The sequence below is a fragment of the Excalfactoria chinensis genome, chromosome 3 (genome assembly GCF_039878825.1).
Source record: "Excalfactoria chinensis isolate bCotChi1 chromosome 3, bCotChi1.hap2, whole genome shotgun sequence".
Taxonomy (NCBI): Eukaryota; Metazoa; Chordata; class Aves; order Galliformes; family Phasianidae; genus Excalfactoria; species Excalfactoria chinensis.
Window position 1 is genome coordinate 44,619,280 of NC_092827.1, and position 19,790 is coordinate 44,639,069.

Genomic DNA, 19,790 nt, shown 5'->3' on the forward strand with positions numbered 1-19,790 from the left:
AAAAATTAAAACAAACAAACAAACAAACAAAAACTTAAGTTGGGTAATTTTCCTCTAATTTTTGTACTGACTGTAAGTAAAAGAGTATTTTGGTAGTGTGGGGAGTAGTTGGGTAGAATAAATCAACTTTCCAGCATCACTGATTATTTGTTCCAGAATGTCAAGAGATTAAGGAGACTGACATTTTAAAAATTTATCTTTATGTTAGTGAGAACCCTCTATAGTCCAAATATAGTTTAATATATCAAGGCACAGTTATGATAAAGTCTACTGGTAATTGATACATGCTTGGAAATAGCATGTTATTAGGCACTTGTGTCTTTTCTCAACTACTGGAATAGTCATTTCGTATCACATAATAAAAGGCACCCTTAATTGAATTCCCATTTGTGTAGACTAATACAGCTTGAGCTGTTTGTTATAACAACCGCTCCTGAGAGGCATGCTGCTCATAACAGAGCGTCCGTAATTGCTACATCCTGGAGTAGATTTACATTTAGATTAAACAAAGGGTCAGTGGCTAATAGCTAGCTATAATAATCATCAGAATAACATGGGAACAGACAAAGTTTTGGAGGCTAGCAGGAGCAAGGAAATGTAGTGCATTAATGTTTTGATAAAAATAGGTTGACTTCTACTGCTTTGCCTGTAAAAATTAAAAGCTGTTAATTAACTTGCTTGATCTTCTTGGAATTCAGTCTAAGTGCTGCCTAAAAACATTGGGAAAGTTTGTCCTTATTTAAGACATCTTATCTGATTTTTCAGAGAGGAAGATACAGATCAGTTTCCTGGCATTTTATCTCCAAGTTACCTCGCACACTCCCTTACCAGACACGCGTTGTTGGCTGAGGGATCTGCACTAGTGATTCTTTCCATATGCTGTCTCGGCCTCTTCCAGGACCAAGTGAAGTGATGTAATTAGAGTCAAACACCATGCAGAAATAAGAGCCCAGTCAGATTTTGTACTTGGACAAAGCAGTCGGAAAAGATTTTTCTTTACAAAATCTTTTGTGCAAACAGATACTTCAGAAGTTCACAATTTCTGCACCCTTTTCACAGTGGAAGAGATTTCCCTGCTTAGAACTGGCAGACAAAGGATTTCTGTACTGTTCTTTTTTGATACACAGCTCATTCACCATTTTTTTAATGGAAATATACTACCAGTATACGATAAGGAGTAGGATTTGACAGTAAGCCTGACTTCATGGTTTCACATTGGAGATAACTGCTGTCAAACACATGCAGACATTCCAAGGAAATAGCAGCAAGTAAATAGAAACTAACAGGCGTCTTCAACATAACAAATCTGTGACTCTCCTGGTATCTCTTGATATCCAGCAATCCTGTTGCCTTCTGTTAACCTATGCTTATTGAAAGTATTGGGGTATGGTGAAGTCTGTTGCCATTAGTGTCTAGATGATGCTCAGTGTTGAACAAAATGAGTTGTAAAATAAAATGCATGAATACAAATACTTAAATGTAGAAATAAAATAAGTTCATGTGCTGAGTTGAAGGCTCTATGCTGAAACACAGATTTAGCACTTATTTTTGACTCCCAGTAATCAGTTGTTGGATACGTTCAAAGAATACTGAGGAGGGTTTTGTAAGCCTGTTGAATCACTCTACAACTTCCTGAAGGGAGGTTGTCATGAGGAGGGGCTTGGCCTCTTCTGCCAGGTAACAAACAGGACCCGAGGAAATGGCCACAGGTTGTATCAGATGAGGTTTAGACTGTACATAAGAAGGAATTTTTTCTCTCAGAGAGTGGTCAGGCACTGGAGTGGCTGCCCAGGGAGGTAGTGGAGTCGCCATCCCTGGCAGAGTTCAAGAGGTGTCTGGATAGGGAGCTAGGAGATATGGTTTAGTGGTTTTCTGTAGGTATGGTAAAGGGAGGATGGTAAACTAGATGATCTTGTAGGTCCTTTCCAACCTTGTGATTCTATGAATTTTTGCACAGGTGGCATTAGTATGTAAAAAGATTGGAGGATGCTGTTGGGGTAGTCTCCAAGAGTGAGAAAGGCAAAGAATGGTAGGAGGATGAATTCAGTATCTGGAATATGCGTTATGTTAGTAAGTGAAATATCAAACCCTTGCATTTTATCATTTTCATATGTAGTATTTAAAAATAAAACTTGTGCATGACTCTGAAATTAAACTGCTAGCTGAAGTGTGAAGAGTTTCTCTTATATCTTCTATTTTAAAGTATGATTCTGGACTGGTTTTCTGGGAGATAAGTCAGCACTCAAGTTCAGTGGTGACTACAGGGAGCTTACCTTCCTAGTCTAAAGATTTGCTATAACCTGGAGCTTACAGTAAAGAGCTGAAGTTAACATAGCTATGTTTCTTTACCTGCTTTGCATAGTACTGAGAGTTACAGAAACAGATTTTATTAATGTCAGTATAGAGGGGTCATAGTTAATATTAAGAAAGAGTAAAATTTGAACAGGAGTCTTATGATCAAAGATAAAACTGAGAGAAAAGGATATGAAGGCAATTTGAGAATCAGTAGAATGATGGTTACAAGCCCATAGGGAGATTGAGAGAAAGAGAGAACAGAAAGTAGCTAGAAGTTTCCAAAGGAGTAAAGCTTCAGTTGTCTCCTCAGCACGTTAAGCAGTAGGACCCTGCTTGTATAACATGCTCTTAAACTTCTGAAAAATACACTGTCTGTGTTGTCTTTTTTGTGCTATGACTTTAGCGTTGTATATTTAAGCAGTCCTTTGTCTCTATTCTTGTGAACTGAGCTGAAGTGAGCGTGAGTGACTGCTGCTGAAATACAACAGATAAAGGAATAGGAGCAAACTTGTGTTCTTAGACACCAGAAATACAAATCTTCAGTTTTTCATGGTCTTAACAAAACCCAAACTCAACTTATTTCTTTTTACTAAAGACCAAGTACTTGCTGTTTGCAGATTATGGAATTTTTGCTTTGGTGGCAAACAGAAACATTTTGAAAGGATGAAAGGTGGGTGATCGATTTGGATTGAACAGAATTTTTCAAGGATTTTCTTTATTATTATTTTTTTCAAAACAAAACTTGGAAGATATTCTTCTGTAAGTGAACAACATATCCAATTGGAGCACAAGAAAATAATTTGTTTTGGAGACTTTGTAAAGAAAATATTGGGCATTGGATCTAGCTTATAAAATAAATGCTGGTGGTTTCATTTCCCATGGTGCGTACACTCCCTCTTGGTATGTATGCTTCTTCTAATCAGGGAGAATATTTCTCTCCTTTGCCTGATGAGGAGTTGAAAACTGTACCTCCTTCCCCCAGAACAATAGCAAGGATATCTAGAATGCCAAGGCACTGACGTTGTCATTGGCGGGTCTGTACAATTACACAGTTGGACACAGGACTAAGAACTCACTTGGCTCTATTACATGCAGTATTTGCATCATGCTTGGCATTTAACACGCATTAAGCTCAACCAAGCTGTTAGCTAGCTACCATGTCTAAGATGGATTGCACCTAAATGCACTGAGGGGGTGTCCTTGGACTGATTTCCTGTTGAAAGTCTTGTGAATAGAGCCCTGATCATTGCGTTTGCATCAACCTAATGTGAATGAGAGTTTCACTACTGAGGAGTGATTTCTACCATTGCATTTCTGCAGTCATTAGCTTAATGTGCCCTCAACCTCTAAGTTATTCTTCAGTAAGCAGTTTGTCATGAGGAGGTTTTGAAGCATTAAGCTTCAGGATGTGGTCTACATTTGTAATGCATGTGTCAGGGCATGTTTAATGCTTCGTTTTAGATGCAGTGATACCATATTATTTTTTGATACAGAGGTTGGAGATCAGATATCATACTGCCCAGAAGGGTATTCTGTTTCTTAAGTCAGTATGTTATGTTCCTGTTTGCTTCAATTCATTTTTAAGAATTGGGTGAAGTGAAGGAAGGGAGGTTCTAAATATCCTGCAGGCCAGGATCAAGGATCTTGCTTAAGCAAGAGAGTTTTACTTGGTTCAGTTCCTACCTTGAACTGTGCAGAGTGGTTTCTCCTCTTGGCTTTCACCTCCTAGAGAAATCATAGTGATTTGGGTTTTGATAAGGTAGAACCTATTAGAAATGAGGAAATTTATACAGAAATGAGGGAAAAATGAATCAGCAGTTTCTGAGAGAAAGGACATCAGCAGTGTTAGTTGTGTTGCCAAGAAGTGGGGAGGCTGGGATAGTCTTACCGTGATTTTTCTTGGTTTTGTTTCAAAGAGACAGAATATTGATTTGTTAGTTTTCATACAAATTTTTATGTAGTTTGTATCGTTTTTTAGAGTGTGGGATCCCATTCAGTCGAGGTAACTTGTATGCTGTTAGTCTGGGACCGTGTGGTGCCTGCGTGGTGGTTCTTGGCATCATAAACTGATGTCTGCAGAGTTGAGCTCCAACCCCTGCTAGGTTTCATTCTTCATTGCAGAAGGTGGCAAATCTAAAACAGAAACCACCTTGCACTAAACCAGAGTTCTCAAAACACGTAGGAAAAATACACTACTTACATTATCCACAATCCCTTAATTTCTCTGTGGTTTCCTTATGGAGGTTCTATGTCAGTGTTTAAAATGAAGTAACAAGGAGTATTTTAAACAGCAAAGATGAAGAGAACCTAAAAGAGATCTCAGGCATGTGAAGTAGTTGTTCTGTAACAAGGAATCCGTTGTAGACATTATTTACTTTGGATTTTGTTGGAGTGTCTGATACCTTGAAAGACAAGAGAGGCTGCTACAGCACTAAAAGTTACTTGCTGCCTTCAGACACAGCTGCTAAGTTGCGGTTCATACTGTCTGATATTTTACTCCTGAGAGGATTAGAAAATAGCTGTTCTCCAGCATGTTTTTACCCATCCTTATTTGAATAAATACCAACAATTTTTTTTTTTAATTAATTTATTTTTTTTATTTTAGAGCAAAGTTGTTTCTAATAGCCTTGAAAACTCTTTATTCACAGACCATGGTAAGTGCAGGCCTGTGGTCCCATGCTTTCCCACGGCTTATCAGCCAGGCTGTTTACCACATCTGACTCTGGAGATCTATTTGAAAAAGGAGAGTGCAATTTAGATACAAGAAGCATTTAATGCTTTCTACTTGTCCATTCTTCTTGTGTATCATTTTACACATTGTTTGGTGCATGTTACTTGATTCCACTGAGATTCATTTAATGGAGACACACTGATTTATATCAGCTAAATAGTTATTTCTTAGATGGGAAGTTCATTTTAAGAACAAATGTTGCCTGTGATTTTTGTATGTTGAGAAATAAGGGTCTTTGTTTATTTTGTTACTTGTGTGCATTTCTTCTGTTAAACCCTGTGTAAGACCCACTAGACAGAATTGCCGTTTGAGAGAAATAATTACAGAACTATATTATCTAAACAGGAGTTGACTATGGCAACATATAGCCCTAGGAAGCCTAACATAAACTTTTTATATTGAAAGCTTTGATGTGATTTATTTTTTCTAAAGAACTCAGCTTAAATGCACTCATAACTAATCAGCTTAGCACTTCCTGTGTATGAGAGCTCTCCCTATTTTATCAGAAATGGTGCCACGGAGATTAATTTATAGTCTTTTGCTATGGAGTTTGATTCTGTGTTGCTCTTGAAACCAAAGATAAAGTTAGCTAATATCAAACCAAATATCTTACCAAAGAAATGTACATTACATTGGTTCCATTGTCAAATCACACTTAAGATGTAGTCAGATGATGAACATTAAATAGTTTTTAATACATTCTGATCAGCAATTTGTATGTTTTTATAAGGATACTGAAGTTTGAATTAAATATTTTAAATTAATTCCTTACATTTAATTATTTCATTATTCTTTCCCTCTCACTAATGTATAGCTTAACCTCAACCACTTGTTAATTGTTCCAGGCTAAAGTCTTTAAAGTGACATTTCCTAGAATCATAGAATTACTTAGGTTGGAAAAGGCCTTAAAGATCATCAAGTCCAACTGCTGCCTAACCATAGTACCCTAACTCTAACAACCCTCTGCTAAATCATGTCTCTGAGCACCACATCCAAACGGTATGTATGTGTTTAAGAAAAACACATACAGGGACGGTGACTTGACCACCTCCCTGGGGAACCTATTCCAGTACTTAACTACCCTTCCTGTAACGAGGTGTTTCCTAACATCCAGCCTAAACTTACCTTGGCACAACTTGAGGCCATTTGTCCTTGTCCTGTCACCTGTCACCAGTGAGAAGAGACTTGCCCTGCTGTCCACTGTAAGCACTTTTCAGATACTGGAAGAGAGCAATAAGGTCTCCCCTCAGCCTCCTTTTCCCCAGACTAAACAGGCCCAGCTCCCTCAGCCTCTCCTCATAGGGCTGATTTTCCAAGCCTTTGACAAGCCTCGTTGCCGTTCCTGTCCCCATATGAACTCTGTACAAAGATTTGTACAAAGATTTGGCAAAAATAAAATCAAAAATATGTTGGAAATTTGGATTCATGATATAGCTTATCAAAGATATGCATGTTCCAAGGGATTCCTGGCAGCAAATGCAGTGCCAGGGTGTTCCATATAACTAGTGTAGAGTGAAGTTGTTTTTTTTTTTACATATATGGCCAATTAGAATTTCAAAGTTTATCCAATGCTAACCAAAGATGAAAAAGCAGTAATGAAATAGATTGACAAATGATCAATTCACTTAGATTTTTAGTTTTTCTGTCTCAGTGATGCCATATGAATGTAACTGGGGACTGGGAAGTGTTGCTTGCCTAGTTAAGTTATGTTTTCTTGTAGTTTATCAGGAAGTATGGAAATAATAAGCACCTACATAAAGTATTTTGGCCTACAGATCTGTAACTTTTCCCAAAACAATTAACACAAACCTAAATAAGAACTAAATAAGAAATTTCACTGTATCTGGCCAGAAATTTTTGCTGATGATTCTGAAACTGAAGCAAAACAGAAAAGTCCCAGTGTCCACCAAAGAGTGTCATGAAGATACAGAGAAGATGAGCTGTACATTTGGAGAACTTTCATTCCTGACACTTTGACTGTTATTTGTTACCACATTTTTAGCTTTCTGTCCTAATACTGTTCACAGCCTTTTCCTGTCAATGCCTACCTACTGACCAAAAAAGAAATAACAATCTACAAACAAATTAGTTTAGCCCAATAAAAACTCTGGCTTAAAACAGCCTTTAATTACTTGTTGAATACATTCTTATGTTCAACTGAACATCCTTGAAATAATGAATTCATTTAAGAGAAGTAAAAACAATGGATAACTTCACTCAGGATAAAATGGGATTAAAGTCAGGAGGAAGTAAATGCTTAAACTGTTGGAAATTTAGCTAATCCAAAAGCCTTTCACAGAATCACAGAATTATAGGGGTTGGAAGGGACCTCTAGAGATCATCGAGTCCAACCCCCCTGTCAAAGCAGGCTCCCTACACCACGTTGCACAGGTAGGCGTCCAGGCGGGTCTTGAATATCTCCAGAGAAGGAGACTCCACCACCCCCCTGGGCAGCCTGTTCCAGTGCTCCGTCACCCTCACTGTAAAGAAGTTCTTGCGCACATTCGTGCGGAACTTCCTATGCTGAAGTTTCAGCCCATTTCCCCTAGTCCTGTCCCCACGCACTACTGAAAACAAACCAGCCTTTAGAGGCTTTCCTTACATACAGGTATGAATGTGTCAAGGTCATTTGAGTTAGATGTACTGTAATAAAAACTGAACATCATTTTCCTTGCTTGCAAGCCTTGTGATTTATGATAACTGCGCTACTCTGATCCAATAGTTTTAATTTCTCAGTGCTTCATTCATGCATTTTGAATGCAAATAGATGCTCCTAAAGCAAAGTGACTATATATATGTATATAATCCTGTTCATTTCATATCTCTTTATCATCTTTTTACATTACTACTTATTCAAATAGAAAATGAAATTGTATTTACAGGATCACAGAGTAGTTGAAGCTGGAAGGTGCACATCTTCAGGAGCACAGCACAAAGCTCACTGATTACAGTAGGGTACTATCTTAACAATTTAAAATTCATTTCTATAGTAAGAAAAGTCTTGCAGAATAAGTGAACAACTGGAACAACTGTGAAAGCACCTAATGGCTGTTAGCCTTTTAAAAGATTTTTTCCACTGTGCATTCCTTCATATTTTGTTTTCTTGTGGGACTGTGGCCTGAAAATATGCTCAGTATAACAAAAGTAAAGTCTTTCTTAGCCAATATATGCTTGATTTAAGGGAAATATTTGTTCTGTGCTACTTCCTCCTCTGTTATGAATTTTCTTGGTACATTTTTACTATTTTGCCAGTAATTATTTTGCTTTAAAGACAACTTCAATCCCATAGCCACTGTTGCTAACTTATTGACATTTGATTCATTTGGAAAAGATTCTTGCAGATTTTTTGGAAGAATGTAAACTGTGGGATATTGCTTTCTTAGAAAAATGCTTTAAAGCTTGCTTCAGATAAGTAGGTTATTCTTCTGTACAGTCAATATTCTGCATATCTGTTTTTCTTAGCAAAACCTAGAAATGTCACAAATACCTCTTTAATACTTAAGGATTTAACCTTTCTAGTAAAATTAATGATATTTGAAGATTAATATTATCCTGACTTAGGACAGCATAGAATGCTCTCAAAGATTTGGTAAGTATCTTACTACCATGTTAAATTCAGCATCCATTGCCTAACTTTGGAGATGTTAAGTCATACAAATCTTTAAGTATATTCAAAGAGAAAAATGAGTAGGTGAAACTCAACTAACTGGTATCTTTCTTTATTGACAGGCTAGTGAAGGATGCCCCATGGGATGAGGTCCCTCTGGCCCACTCCTTAGTTGGCTTTGCCACAGCTTATGACTTCTTGTACAGCTATCTTAGCAAGACTCAACAAGAGAGATTTCTTGAGGTAATTGCCAATGCTTCAGGATATATGTACGAAACATCATACAGACGAGGATGGGGTTTCCAGTACCTCCATAATCACCAGCCTACCAACTGTGTGGCCCTACTGGCTGGAAGCCTGGTTCTGATGAATCAAGGTATGTGCTAAACCAAAGGAATGCTTTTCTACAGCATATCAACTCAATTGCCCATTTATGGAGTAACATGCAGGAACTGATACTCATGTTTTTTCTTCGGTTTTCTGCCTATATGGCAGCCAGCTGCAAAGGTGTTCTGCTTTGTGTGTTTTGAGATCTCCATTGCATTGGGTTTGCTCTTATGCTGCTTAGAAAAAAATGTGTGTATTGAATGTGTATTGAATAATCAGTGCGCAGATGTACGTTATGATATATATGCACTGTATCAGTGAATATATAAGTAGCTGCCTAACTTGTATTTCTTACCTCACTGTTGCTAAGAATTGACTCTTTCCTCATGTGTACTGTTACCAATTCAGGTTTGCAGGCAGTCTTTTAGGGTAGCTTATCAGTTTGGAGCTTGTTCTAATGCCTGCAGACAGTCTGGCATTGGTCTGCATCAAGGTCAGTGGCCAGAAATGCCCTGGGCCCCAAGCTTTCAACTAGACTATAGCACTTCAGTCTTGTTTCCCTGAGAGGACTGCCAAGCTGGAATTTGATCCACCCATAGGCCACAGCTCAGGGTCTTTTCAGCATCTTTTGCTGAGGAGATGAGCAAATCTTTACCTTTTTCATTAAAGCTACGCCTACTCTGAAGGAGAGTGCGAATCAAGGAAAGAGCAGGCAAAGCAACCCTGGCATAAAATCTCTATGGTACTTAGGCTGTGAAGTGGAAGTTATGGAGCCATCTCTATCTTATAAAAGTGTGTCAATATTTTATCAAGATTTTATTTAAAATGTGCTAGACGTATCTTGAAAACACAGTGCCTGATGGAACTTCTTACTTAGCACAAGTCAAGGAAAATCTAGTTTCTGTAAGCTGACGGTGTTACTGAGCTGTTTAGTCCTGCCAAGCAAGGGCACATCTGCTTGTAGTTGGACTTTTCAGACACCCAAAGAATGTGTGTTAGAAAAATGTGACACCTACTGTGCTGGGAGGTCAGTTTTTTGTTAAGAGCTTTTCATGGCAAGTGCGTTCACTAATGTGCATATGCAGAAAACCAGAAAGGGTATAAATGGAAATTACTCCCTTTTCTTGTACTGTGCTTTCCACAGATTGAAGGCTAAGATCATGCTTATTCAGTGGGTTTTGCTAAATTCCTCGCAATTCCATTCTTCCCTGATCCTCCGTTCTTTCAGAAGGCCGGCCATTTGCAAGAGGTCTCTGCTTTTCATTAGAGTATAGACTAGAAGTGTGCTTTGTGCACACAGTGGTACCATCACAAACACAGTTGGGTAATATTTCTTTCACCAAACTTCATGTCTTTTTGGAAAGAAAAAAAAAAAACAAAATAGGCAACACTTAAGCAAGTACTGTGAATATTTCAAATGAAGATCAGTCAATACATCCAGACTGTATTTCTAAATGAAAGTTTAGTTGTTGCAATACAGAGCAACTTCATTTAAAAAACAAAACAAAAACATAAAGTTTCCCTTTTGATCAAAAATGACTAAAACATAAAAATAAAAATCCCAGTTTCTTAAAAATTTTCATTCCAACATGGAAGACTTTTTCTTAAGGGGAAAAAAGAGGGGAAGGATGTATTAGATTCAAAGCAGTTGCAAACAGTGTATTGTAGTGTAAGCATTTCTCCCATAAGGTTTAAACTTCATTTAACAATTTCAGCTAATGAAGTAGACAGGGACTAAATAGCCACCATAAAGTCATATAAACATTGTCATAGGACAGAAAAATGAAACTAACTGAAATAATTCCTAAGTACCCACATATAGCCTTTGCAATTCAGATACACTCAGATACTCCAAAAAGAGACATGAGTAAGGCCTAATTTGATGTACATGCTGTTCATTACATGTGAGATTCATTCTGGAGGTTTTGGGATTTTTCTGTGTAGCCTGACAGTGATGAGTTTCTTTCTTGTTTGTTTTTTTTTATTCAAACATGTCATGTCATTAAGGTACATATGAGAATAGGCCTATAGCATCAATATAACTCAAGTTAACAGAACATATGTGCATTACAACAGTAAATGCACTATGTCGAGCCATGGAAATCACCATTCTTGTTAGGGCAGAGTCCAAAGCTAAAAGATATGGTTGTAATGTCACAGTGGAAAGTGAAGGTGGAAGTAGTTGGGGTTGTGTTTAGACAGACTGTTGCGGTGCCCTGCTCTATCAGTATGAGGAAGCAGAGTTGCACTGGCTGTGAGCAAGGAGGCAGAACTCAATAGTGCGGCCCACTCCTCCTGCTCAGGCCTTTCCAGTCATGTTTCTCTTTTCAGCCTAAATCAGGTTGTCTGTTTAACTTAGACTTCACATTTTTTTCCTCTCTGTTAACTGAGTAGTATTTGGCAGCCTTGACTAGTAGGAAGTCTGAATTGCTCATCACTCTGCTGAGCATGAATATGGTAGTTGTGGCAAAATAGCAAAACATTCTTGGTAGCGGGTTTGAATGTAGCTCATACTCCCTCAGCCTGGCACATGCACTTCATTCATCAGGCACTGTTTCACCAAATAATGTGGGATATAATGCATGCCAGTTGCCCTAAAGTTGAGCTCTTCTATATGGTGGAAAAAATTCATGTTAAATCTGTGCCCAGACACTTTGAGCTGCACAGACTGGGTAGCCATACAGACATACAGGTAATTGTTTTCTTTTTAGTCCTGCCTCTGTTGCAAATGGATCTAGAAGAGAATAAGAGAAGGCATGCAGTCTTTGATCTGCTGGGATCCACAAGCTGTCTTCCTTTTGCAGTTTATACAGGCGCTGCTGAGGATCTCATGTCTGTGGTTGCTCCGTGATAAAGGCAGCTAAGTCCTGAGAAGGACTTCAGGCAACCTCTTCCCAACTCATGGTTTGTGTGGAGCTGACCAAAAGGAAGTCTTTTCCTTAGAAGAAATATAACTATTCAGAGCTTGTATATGTGAAGGCTGGAACTTAGTTGGAATCTAGGGAAATGAAAAATCTGCAGTTGTAATAAACCATGCAGATCTTTTCCAAAAGAACTTCAATTTTTGGATAACCCTTTGGACTGTACAACATTGAAAATGTAACTGGAATATAGCATCTCTTGAAATAGAGTGTACTGTAGTAGATTATCAGTTAACTGCAGTTAAAGTGTCAGCTTTTTTTATAAACGCTGAGAATCTTTTAGCATGCTGGTGATTGTACTAGTGAAAAACTACTAAGAATACTTGCTTTATTGGAGCCCTCTAGTGGGGACTGTAAAATTGTCTTCCTACTGTTTTAGTTTGAAATGTAATAAATGGTGTTGTTAATAAACATAAATATAATAAATGGTGTCTTCTGTCTTTGCATGTTCTGAATACATTAAGTAATTTTTCCCATTGGGGTGGGTCACATAATCCCACAAAAGTAAATAGGTGTCTTGGTAGTTTTCTCTCCACACTGGTAACCCTTCTCTACTGTGTTTAAGTATAGCATTTTATCTTTTACCCTGGAACCACAGAGATGCTGCAGTGATGGGTCATATTTTAGTGCTCTGGCAGCTTTCCTTGTGGATTCATTGCTATGATGGATCCCACTGTGTGAATCAAGCAATATTATCTATGATTTACAGTGTTGTGAACAGATTTTCTAACACCTTTTTTCTTTCAGGCTACCTTCAGGAAGCTTACTTATGGACCAAGCAAGTATTGGCAATCATGGAAAAATCAGTAGTCCTGCTGCAGGAGGTCACAGATGGCTCCCTCTACGAAGGGGTGGCTTATGGCAGCTACACAACCAGGTCACTATTTCAGTACATGTTTCTTGTCCAAAGGCACTTTGATATCAATCACTTCAACCACCCCTGGCTCAAGCAGCACTTTGCATTTATGTACAGGACTGTCCTGCCAGGTAGGTCATTTGAACTAATGAAAATTCATCTTCAAAACTTTGAAGTAATTTTGTACTTGAAGTGGGCCATTTTCAAGTAACCTTGTACTTGGGCATTTGAAATAACCTTCTTCTCTCACTACTGCTTTCATCATCCATGGAAACAGTGATATCATTGTTTATCATTGCTTATTAAACACTGTTGTTTATTGAATTGTTTTTTAGACACAGACGAAAAATAAGAATGTCACTTGAGAGAAAAAGCAGTGCTTTAGAATTTGATATCTGGTTTTCAGAGTTTGACAGAGCTGGTGCTGGGGCTTTCTGTTTGATAAATAATATTCTTTGAGATTCTTACTGATTCTTTTTATTTGCCAAAAGGAAAAGCAATCACACAAATTTCTGCAAAATGTTGAACTCCACTTTCATAATCTTTAATTTTTTTTTTTTTCATGCAGAAATTGTAATTGGCTCAACTCATGGGTTTCTCAGATCAGTCCGGGGGTAAATGAACTGTTTTCTTTTGTCAGTGTGAGAATTAAACAGAAACACGGGGCACCTCTGGTGGGTCAGTTTTGCAGACTGTTTCTGTTTTCATGCTGAATATCTCCATTGTCACACAGTGCATTCAGCACTAGGAAATCCTAGTTTTGACTAAAAGACGGTGATCTATAAATATGCAAAGAGTATAAGCTAATAAATATTCCCAACTCCTTGTAACTTTCAGATAAAATTCAATTTTGGGTAGCCTTGAAAGTTTTCAGTAGTGATGATTTTGTGCTGCTTATTCATAGGACAATTCATTGGGAGCTTATATTGTTTAAACTCCTCTTTAAAAAGATAGTATGATAACTTAATACATGTTCAAAATTAGCTCCATGTGTGAGGGCAATGATTGCTGCTTTGGCGTGCCAGCACACGGGTAAGGAACTGCACTGAATCCAGGCTATACCTCAGACATGTACTGGGGAGAGGTTCCTAAAGAGCAAAGGACACTCATCATAGCTATTTCAGGATGAAAGCTGGATTGCAGTTATTGTTTTGGCTTGGTTTGTTTGTTTTTTTTTTTTTTTCTTGAGTTGACCTTTCTTTTGTTGCTTTGGAGAGTTTGGATTGACATGAGAGGAGTGAAAGCTGCAAGATCTGATTGAGAAGTGGATGGGACATTGCCTTTTATATTTTTGTAGCAATTTGGCTGGTTGTAGCGTAAAGAAGAAAGGTGACTATTCAAGTTATCCACAGCAGAAGCAGACAGCTCCTGTGGAAATTATGGCTCATTTATGAGTATAAACATCTGAGAAGGCAGCTTCTGTTTGTGTCTGTTTGTACCGCTTGGCTTCATCTTCATGCTCTACAAACATATCTGTGTTTATTTGTTCTTTCTCACATTCCTTTTAACTTTTTTCCCAAGGGTTTCAAAGGACTGTGGCCATTGCAGACTCCAACTACAACTGGTTTTACGGGCCAGAGAGCCAGCTGGTGTTTCTCGACAAATTTGTCATGCGCAATGGCAGTGGGAACTGGTTGGCGGACCAAATCAGGAGGAACCGGGTGGTGGAGGGCCCAGGGACTCCATCCAAAGGGCAGAGGTGGTGCACTCTCCACACTGAATTTCTCTGGTATGAAAGGGAATGAGTGGGCTCAAAAAGGATTGGATGGCTGCTTGCCATTTGTGATAAGATGTTATCTTTAGATTTGTACTGCAGAGGCAGAGATCATGCTATGCTGGTCATGTGTAGGACGGAGTTTTTAGGCTCAGAAGAACTTCTTAACATAGATGTTCAGTGTGAACTGCTACAGATTACACCTTAGTCTTATCCAGTGTGTACTTTTGTGTTTTCCTCCCATTGTCTGTTGCAGTTATAAAAGGAAACGACCCTGCACATATTCTTTATTTTATCTGGTCTGTTCTGATGTTTAATCCTGTTATGCTTTTTTTAATGATTAATTAGGCAGATATTTAAAGTGTGATTTTGTTTTAAAAGCTGTAAGTCCTAATACAAACATTCTTTGAAAAGCTGAAGTAATGTAAAAGATAGTGTTATTGCTAGTTGTGTGACCATACTAATTTGCAGGCCAAATTTAGAAAAAAATATGATAAATGACTAGATCCACACCTTCCATGTTATTTACACCTCTTCTCACTTCTGTGTCAGTTTACAGAAAGTAGGAAGTAAGATCCAAGGTGTAAATATAAATGTAAATTCCCTCCATTTGTAGAAAGAACACATTTCTGAGCAGTCAGTGTAACTGTTTCTCTCTTAGAAGAGAAATATTATTGAATGTATTGGTTTGTATTTATCTTATGCATTTTTTTTTTCCCCTAGGCTCATAGCACACTTCAGCTTGTTATTTGCGAAATACAGGATCTTTCCTTTATGACCACTGTCATACACACACACACACACACACACGGCTCCTTGTTAGCTGTAGAATATAATTCTGATGAGCAACCGTCTAATAAAAATACTACTGAGTTGAATGATGGTTTTGCTTATTAAAAATAATGTTGGGTTTTGTTTTTCTTACTTTTGAGGGGTGAGTTCTTTTAATTCCTGTGAATCAAACAAAACAGAAATTAAAAGCATTATAATTATAATAATTTTTTTTTTTTTTTTAGGAATTAAGACCTCCTTTTAAACAGGATATTTTATGACTTGCAATTTATGCAAGAAAGCTGTAAATTTTTGGAAAAGGAAACTATTATAGTGATGTAAATTAAATGACATAAATCACATAAATGTGTCATGTAAGATGCTTTTTCATTAATTTTTAGTTTATTCCCAGTTCTGTTTGGAGGCTACAGACTTCCTATGATCATTGCTTTTTTTTATCATCATGCTCTTTTTGACTCTTTTGGTTATGTAGCAAGCAAATAGATGCAATGCTGATGTCCAGTGCAAAATAGTGCCTCCAACCTGTTCCTAATGTGCCTTTTGAAGTATTTATGTTGCAGTCAGTAGCTTTATGATACAAAACAAAATGTCGCTTGCCTGAGAGTAGTTCACCATACTCTTATTTTTGGACTGCAAAAGGATTAATTGTAAGTGTGGAGTAGATGCTTTCAGTTATTATTCTATAAAAAACATACAGTGTTAATTTGACTTTCAAATTTACTTCGGGATTAGTAGGAGAAATATCATTACAATTATAGGCTTTATTTTGCTCAGGAGAGACACTGTTGAGCTTTATATTGCTAGGTGGTTCCTTGATATGAGTAATGAATTGTTTTTGAATTTTCTATAGGTGCTGATAGTGGAATTAGTCAAGTGATTTTTAAATTATTTTCCTCATTATTTTGGCAGGTATGATGCAAGTTTGCGCTCCATCCCTCCGCCAGACTTTGGGGTTCCAAAGCTGCATTATTTTGAGGATTGGGGAGTGGTAACCTATGGAAGTGCTTTGCCAGCTGAAATCAACAGGCCTTTCCTTTCCTTCAAGTCAGGAAAGCTGGGAGGACGTGCAATATATGATATTGTTCATAAGAACAAGTACAAAGAGTGGATCAAGGGATGGAGGAACTTTAACGCTGGCCATGAACACCCAGACCAGAACTCCTTTACTTTTGCTCCCAATGGTGTACCTTTCATTACAGAAGCTCTGTATGGGCCAAAATATACGTTTTTTAATAATGTATTGATGTTTTCCCCTGCTGTGTCCAAGAGCTGCTTCTCCCCATGGGAAGGGCAGATTACAGAGGACTGTTCTTCAAAATGGCTTAAATATAAACATGATTTGGCTGGTGACTGTCAGGGACGAGTGGTTGCTGCCATGGAGAGAAGCGGGGTGGTTTTTATCAGGGGAGAAGGAGTGGGAGCATACAATCCTAAACTGAAGCTGAGAAAATTGCAGAGAAACCTCATACTTCTTCATCCTCAACTTTTGTTGCTGGTGGACCAAATCCACTTAGAAGATGACAGCCCTCTGGAGGCAGCAACCAGTTTCTTCCACAATGTGGATGTGCCTTTTGAAGAAACGGTTGTTGATGAGATCCATGGGGCATTCATTAGACATCGTGATGGAATATATAAGATGTACTGGATGGATGACACTGGCCACAGCGAGAAAGCTACCATTGCCTCAAGAATGTATCCCCGGGGCTACCCTTACAATGGAACAAACTATGTGAATGTAACGACCCTCCTGCGGCACCCCATCACCAGAGCCATTTACTTGTTCATTGGGCCCTCCATCGATGTGCAAAGCTTCACTGTCCGTGCAGACTCTCGGCAGCTGGATGTTTTTGTCACCACCAATGAGCACTCCTATGCGGTTTACCTGTGGACGGTGGAGGACGGGCCTCGTTCTGCCTTTGCACAGGTTACTGCAGGCCGTCAGAAAATTGTCTTTGACCGAACATCTGCCATTAGGAACTCTGCAGTGCCAGAAGTGAAGGACTACATGGGGATCGTGGAGAGGAACCTGCAGCATTTTAAGCCTGTTTTCCAGCAGCTTGAGAAGCAGATCTTGTCTCGTGTACGAAACACAGCTAGCTTTAGGAAGACTGCTGAACGCCTGTTGAGGTTTTCAGATAAGAGACAGACAGAGGAGGCCATTGATAGAATATTTGCAATCTCACAGAGGCAGCAGCAGCAGCGTGGAAGAGCAAAGAAAAATAGAAAAGTATCCAAAGGTTACAAATTTGTTGATGCTGTTCCTGACATTTTTGCACAAATTGAGGTAAATGAAAGAAAAGTGCGACAGAAGGCACAGACTCAAGCACAAAAAGAGTTGCCTGTTGATGAAGATGAGGAAATGAAAGATCTTTTGGATTTTGCAGATATCACTTATGTGAAGCACAAAACTGGAGTTTCAATCAAGGGCCGATCAGGGCTGGCACAGTTGGTGGCAACCACTCGAAGTAGTGCCCCATCAATATCAGCTTCTTATACCCGACTCTTTCTAATTCTCAACATTGCTATTTTTTTTGTCATGTTAGCAATGCAGCTCACATACTTTCAGAAGGCCAAGAGACTGCATGGCCAAAGATGTCTGTATGCAATACTTTTAGTAGATAGCTGTATTTTATTGTGGCTGTATTCTTCCTGTTCTCAGTCACAATGTTAGCAGAAGACCTCTACTAGTTGACCAGTTTATGGTCATATATATCTATGCAAAAGCATTAACCCTAATAGGGCCAAAGTTTATGTTCTTTTCTTTCTGAAACATTCCAAAAACAGCTGGGGAAATATTGGTTTCAGACCAGAAAGGATTGACAAATCAGGCAGGCAATGAATTTCTCAGAAAATTAAGTACTTAGTAAGTACTCCGCCTTTGAGTTTAGAGTTGGGCCTCACATCTGAGGAACATTATGCTTTGTTCTTCAGAGTTCAGTGATGCAAAGCTGTAATTAATTTTTTTGGTGAGAAGAGCCCTCTTAAGATATATGTTTCTAAGGGCTTGTTTGTTTTGTTTGTTTTTTTTTTAAATACGGAATTGGATTTACATTTAGTGACTTTTCATTTCCAGGCTGCTGTGAATGCTTGTGGACATTCTCTTAAGGAAAGGCTATTAAATCACAAGTATGCAGGGAAGATCTTATCAGCAGATGCTATTTTTCTCTGCCAAACCAAAGAATATTTAATTGTGGGACACTCCTGTATAATTATTTCAGACACTTCCATCATATCATCTCTTCCATGCTTTACAGTCTGGCATGGTTGGAGATGGCAATCCTGTCAGTACTTAGCAATGAGCAGCACAATGTTTAGTAGGCAGCAGCAGAAGGAAGAGAATAAGGAGCTGCTTCAAAGTACAGAGGAAGACAATTCTCAGGAAAATAATAAACAAAATCTTTTTCAGTCAAGAGTAGACTGTGGAAAGATGAATATTGTGGGGTCTGTTCTCGATTTTTACAAGGCAGGGTTTCACAAAAGTTTTCTATAGTTTGAAGTGCATTTTAGTAGAGAAATAATGTTCTTCAACATGCACTTGTAAAAATACAAAAACCAAAGCAATCCTGTGGTAACCTCAATAATTGCTAGTAAGGAAAAAGAGGTATTATGGAAGTATTTTGTGTCTTTTCTTTCTTTTCACATGGCTAGATCAGAGGACAGTTAAAATTATATGAACAATCTGTTCTCTATAAAGCACCAGGAATGGTTCTGCAAGCTCATGTTGGCCCCTGGATCAGTTATCTGGGGATTAGTGGTAAATGGAATCATGTGGTTTACAGCAAAAATAAGTTTGACATCTCCACGTATGTCTCCTTCTGTTCAATAAACCGATTTTAAGAAATCACAGCTATCTATCTGAGAGAATGGAAACTCTATGGAATTGGGGCATATTTGTATGTCTTTACAGGAAAATAATTTTTCCAGTACATTTGTTAAATAAAAATATAATTTTCTCTGAGGGAAAAAAGATGTTTCTCTTTGATCAGAATATTTTCCCTATTAAATACAGTAATTATGTTCATCAGCACTTTGTTCAAACCATAAAACTTTGTTTCCGTTTCCTTACACCCATTTAGATATATCATCTACATTGCTATTTTTTAAGCCTTCTGGAGATTATGCATTGAAGTATGCTGAGCTTTTCTTGTCTAAACCTTTTTAGTGAATAGATCAGAATACTTTCATTATTATGTTCCAGATACTGAGCCATATCTGCACTGCGTTCACATGCAGAAGCTCTGCTACAATCTTTGATGCCTGGATTTAGCCAATAAAATTTGACATGTTTAGTCTAGGCAAAGGAAGCTGACTGGTTGCATGATGCTACTTACAGACTTACAGTGTGTCTAGATTGTGAAAAGCTGTGTGTCACTAGATATTTCCTGTTTCCTTTCTATATTTGCACAGGGATAACAGGAATATATGGAGAAATAGTTGTTGGTTATTTTCTTTTTTTTTTTTTTTTTTTTTTTTTTTTAGTATTAGATACTTTTAGACTCTTTAGAAAAATGAAGATCTGTGATGACTGTGAGCCTTTACTAGACTAA

General features: G+C 38.0%; 1 protein-coding gene across 1 annotated transcript in view; it reads left to right on the top strand.

Annotated features, from left to right (window-relative positions):
• DSE (dermatan sulfate epimerase) overlaps positions 1-19,203 on the top strand; it is a 32,997-nt gene extending 13,794 nt beyond the window's left edge. Inside the window, exons 3-6 of the mRNA XM_072332430.1 lie at positions 8,756-9,009; positions 12,629-12,868; positions 14,259-14,466; positions 16,153-19,203. Of these exons, the coding sequence (XP_072188531.1) occupies positions 8,756-9,009; positions 12,629-12,868; positions 14,259-14,466; positions 16,153-17,914 (2,464 nt within the window). The 3' untranslated portion in view covers positions 17,915-19,203. The remainder of the gene's footprint in view (positions 1-8,755; positions 9,010-12,628; positions 12,869-14,258; positions 14,467-16,152) is intronic.
• Positions 19,204-19,790: the final 587 nt, after the last annotated feature.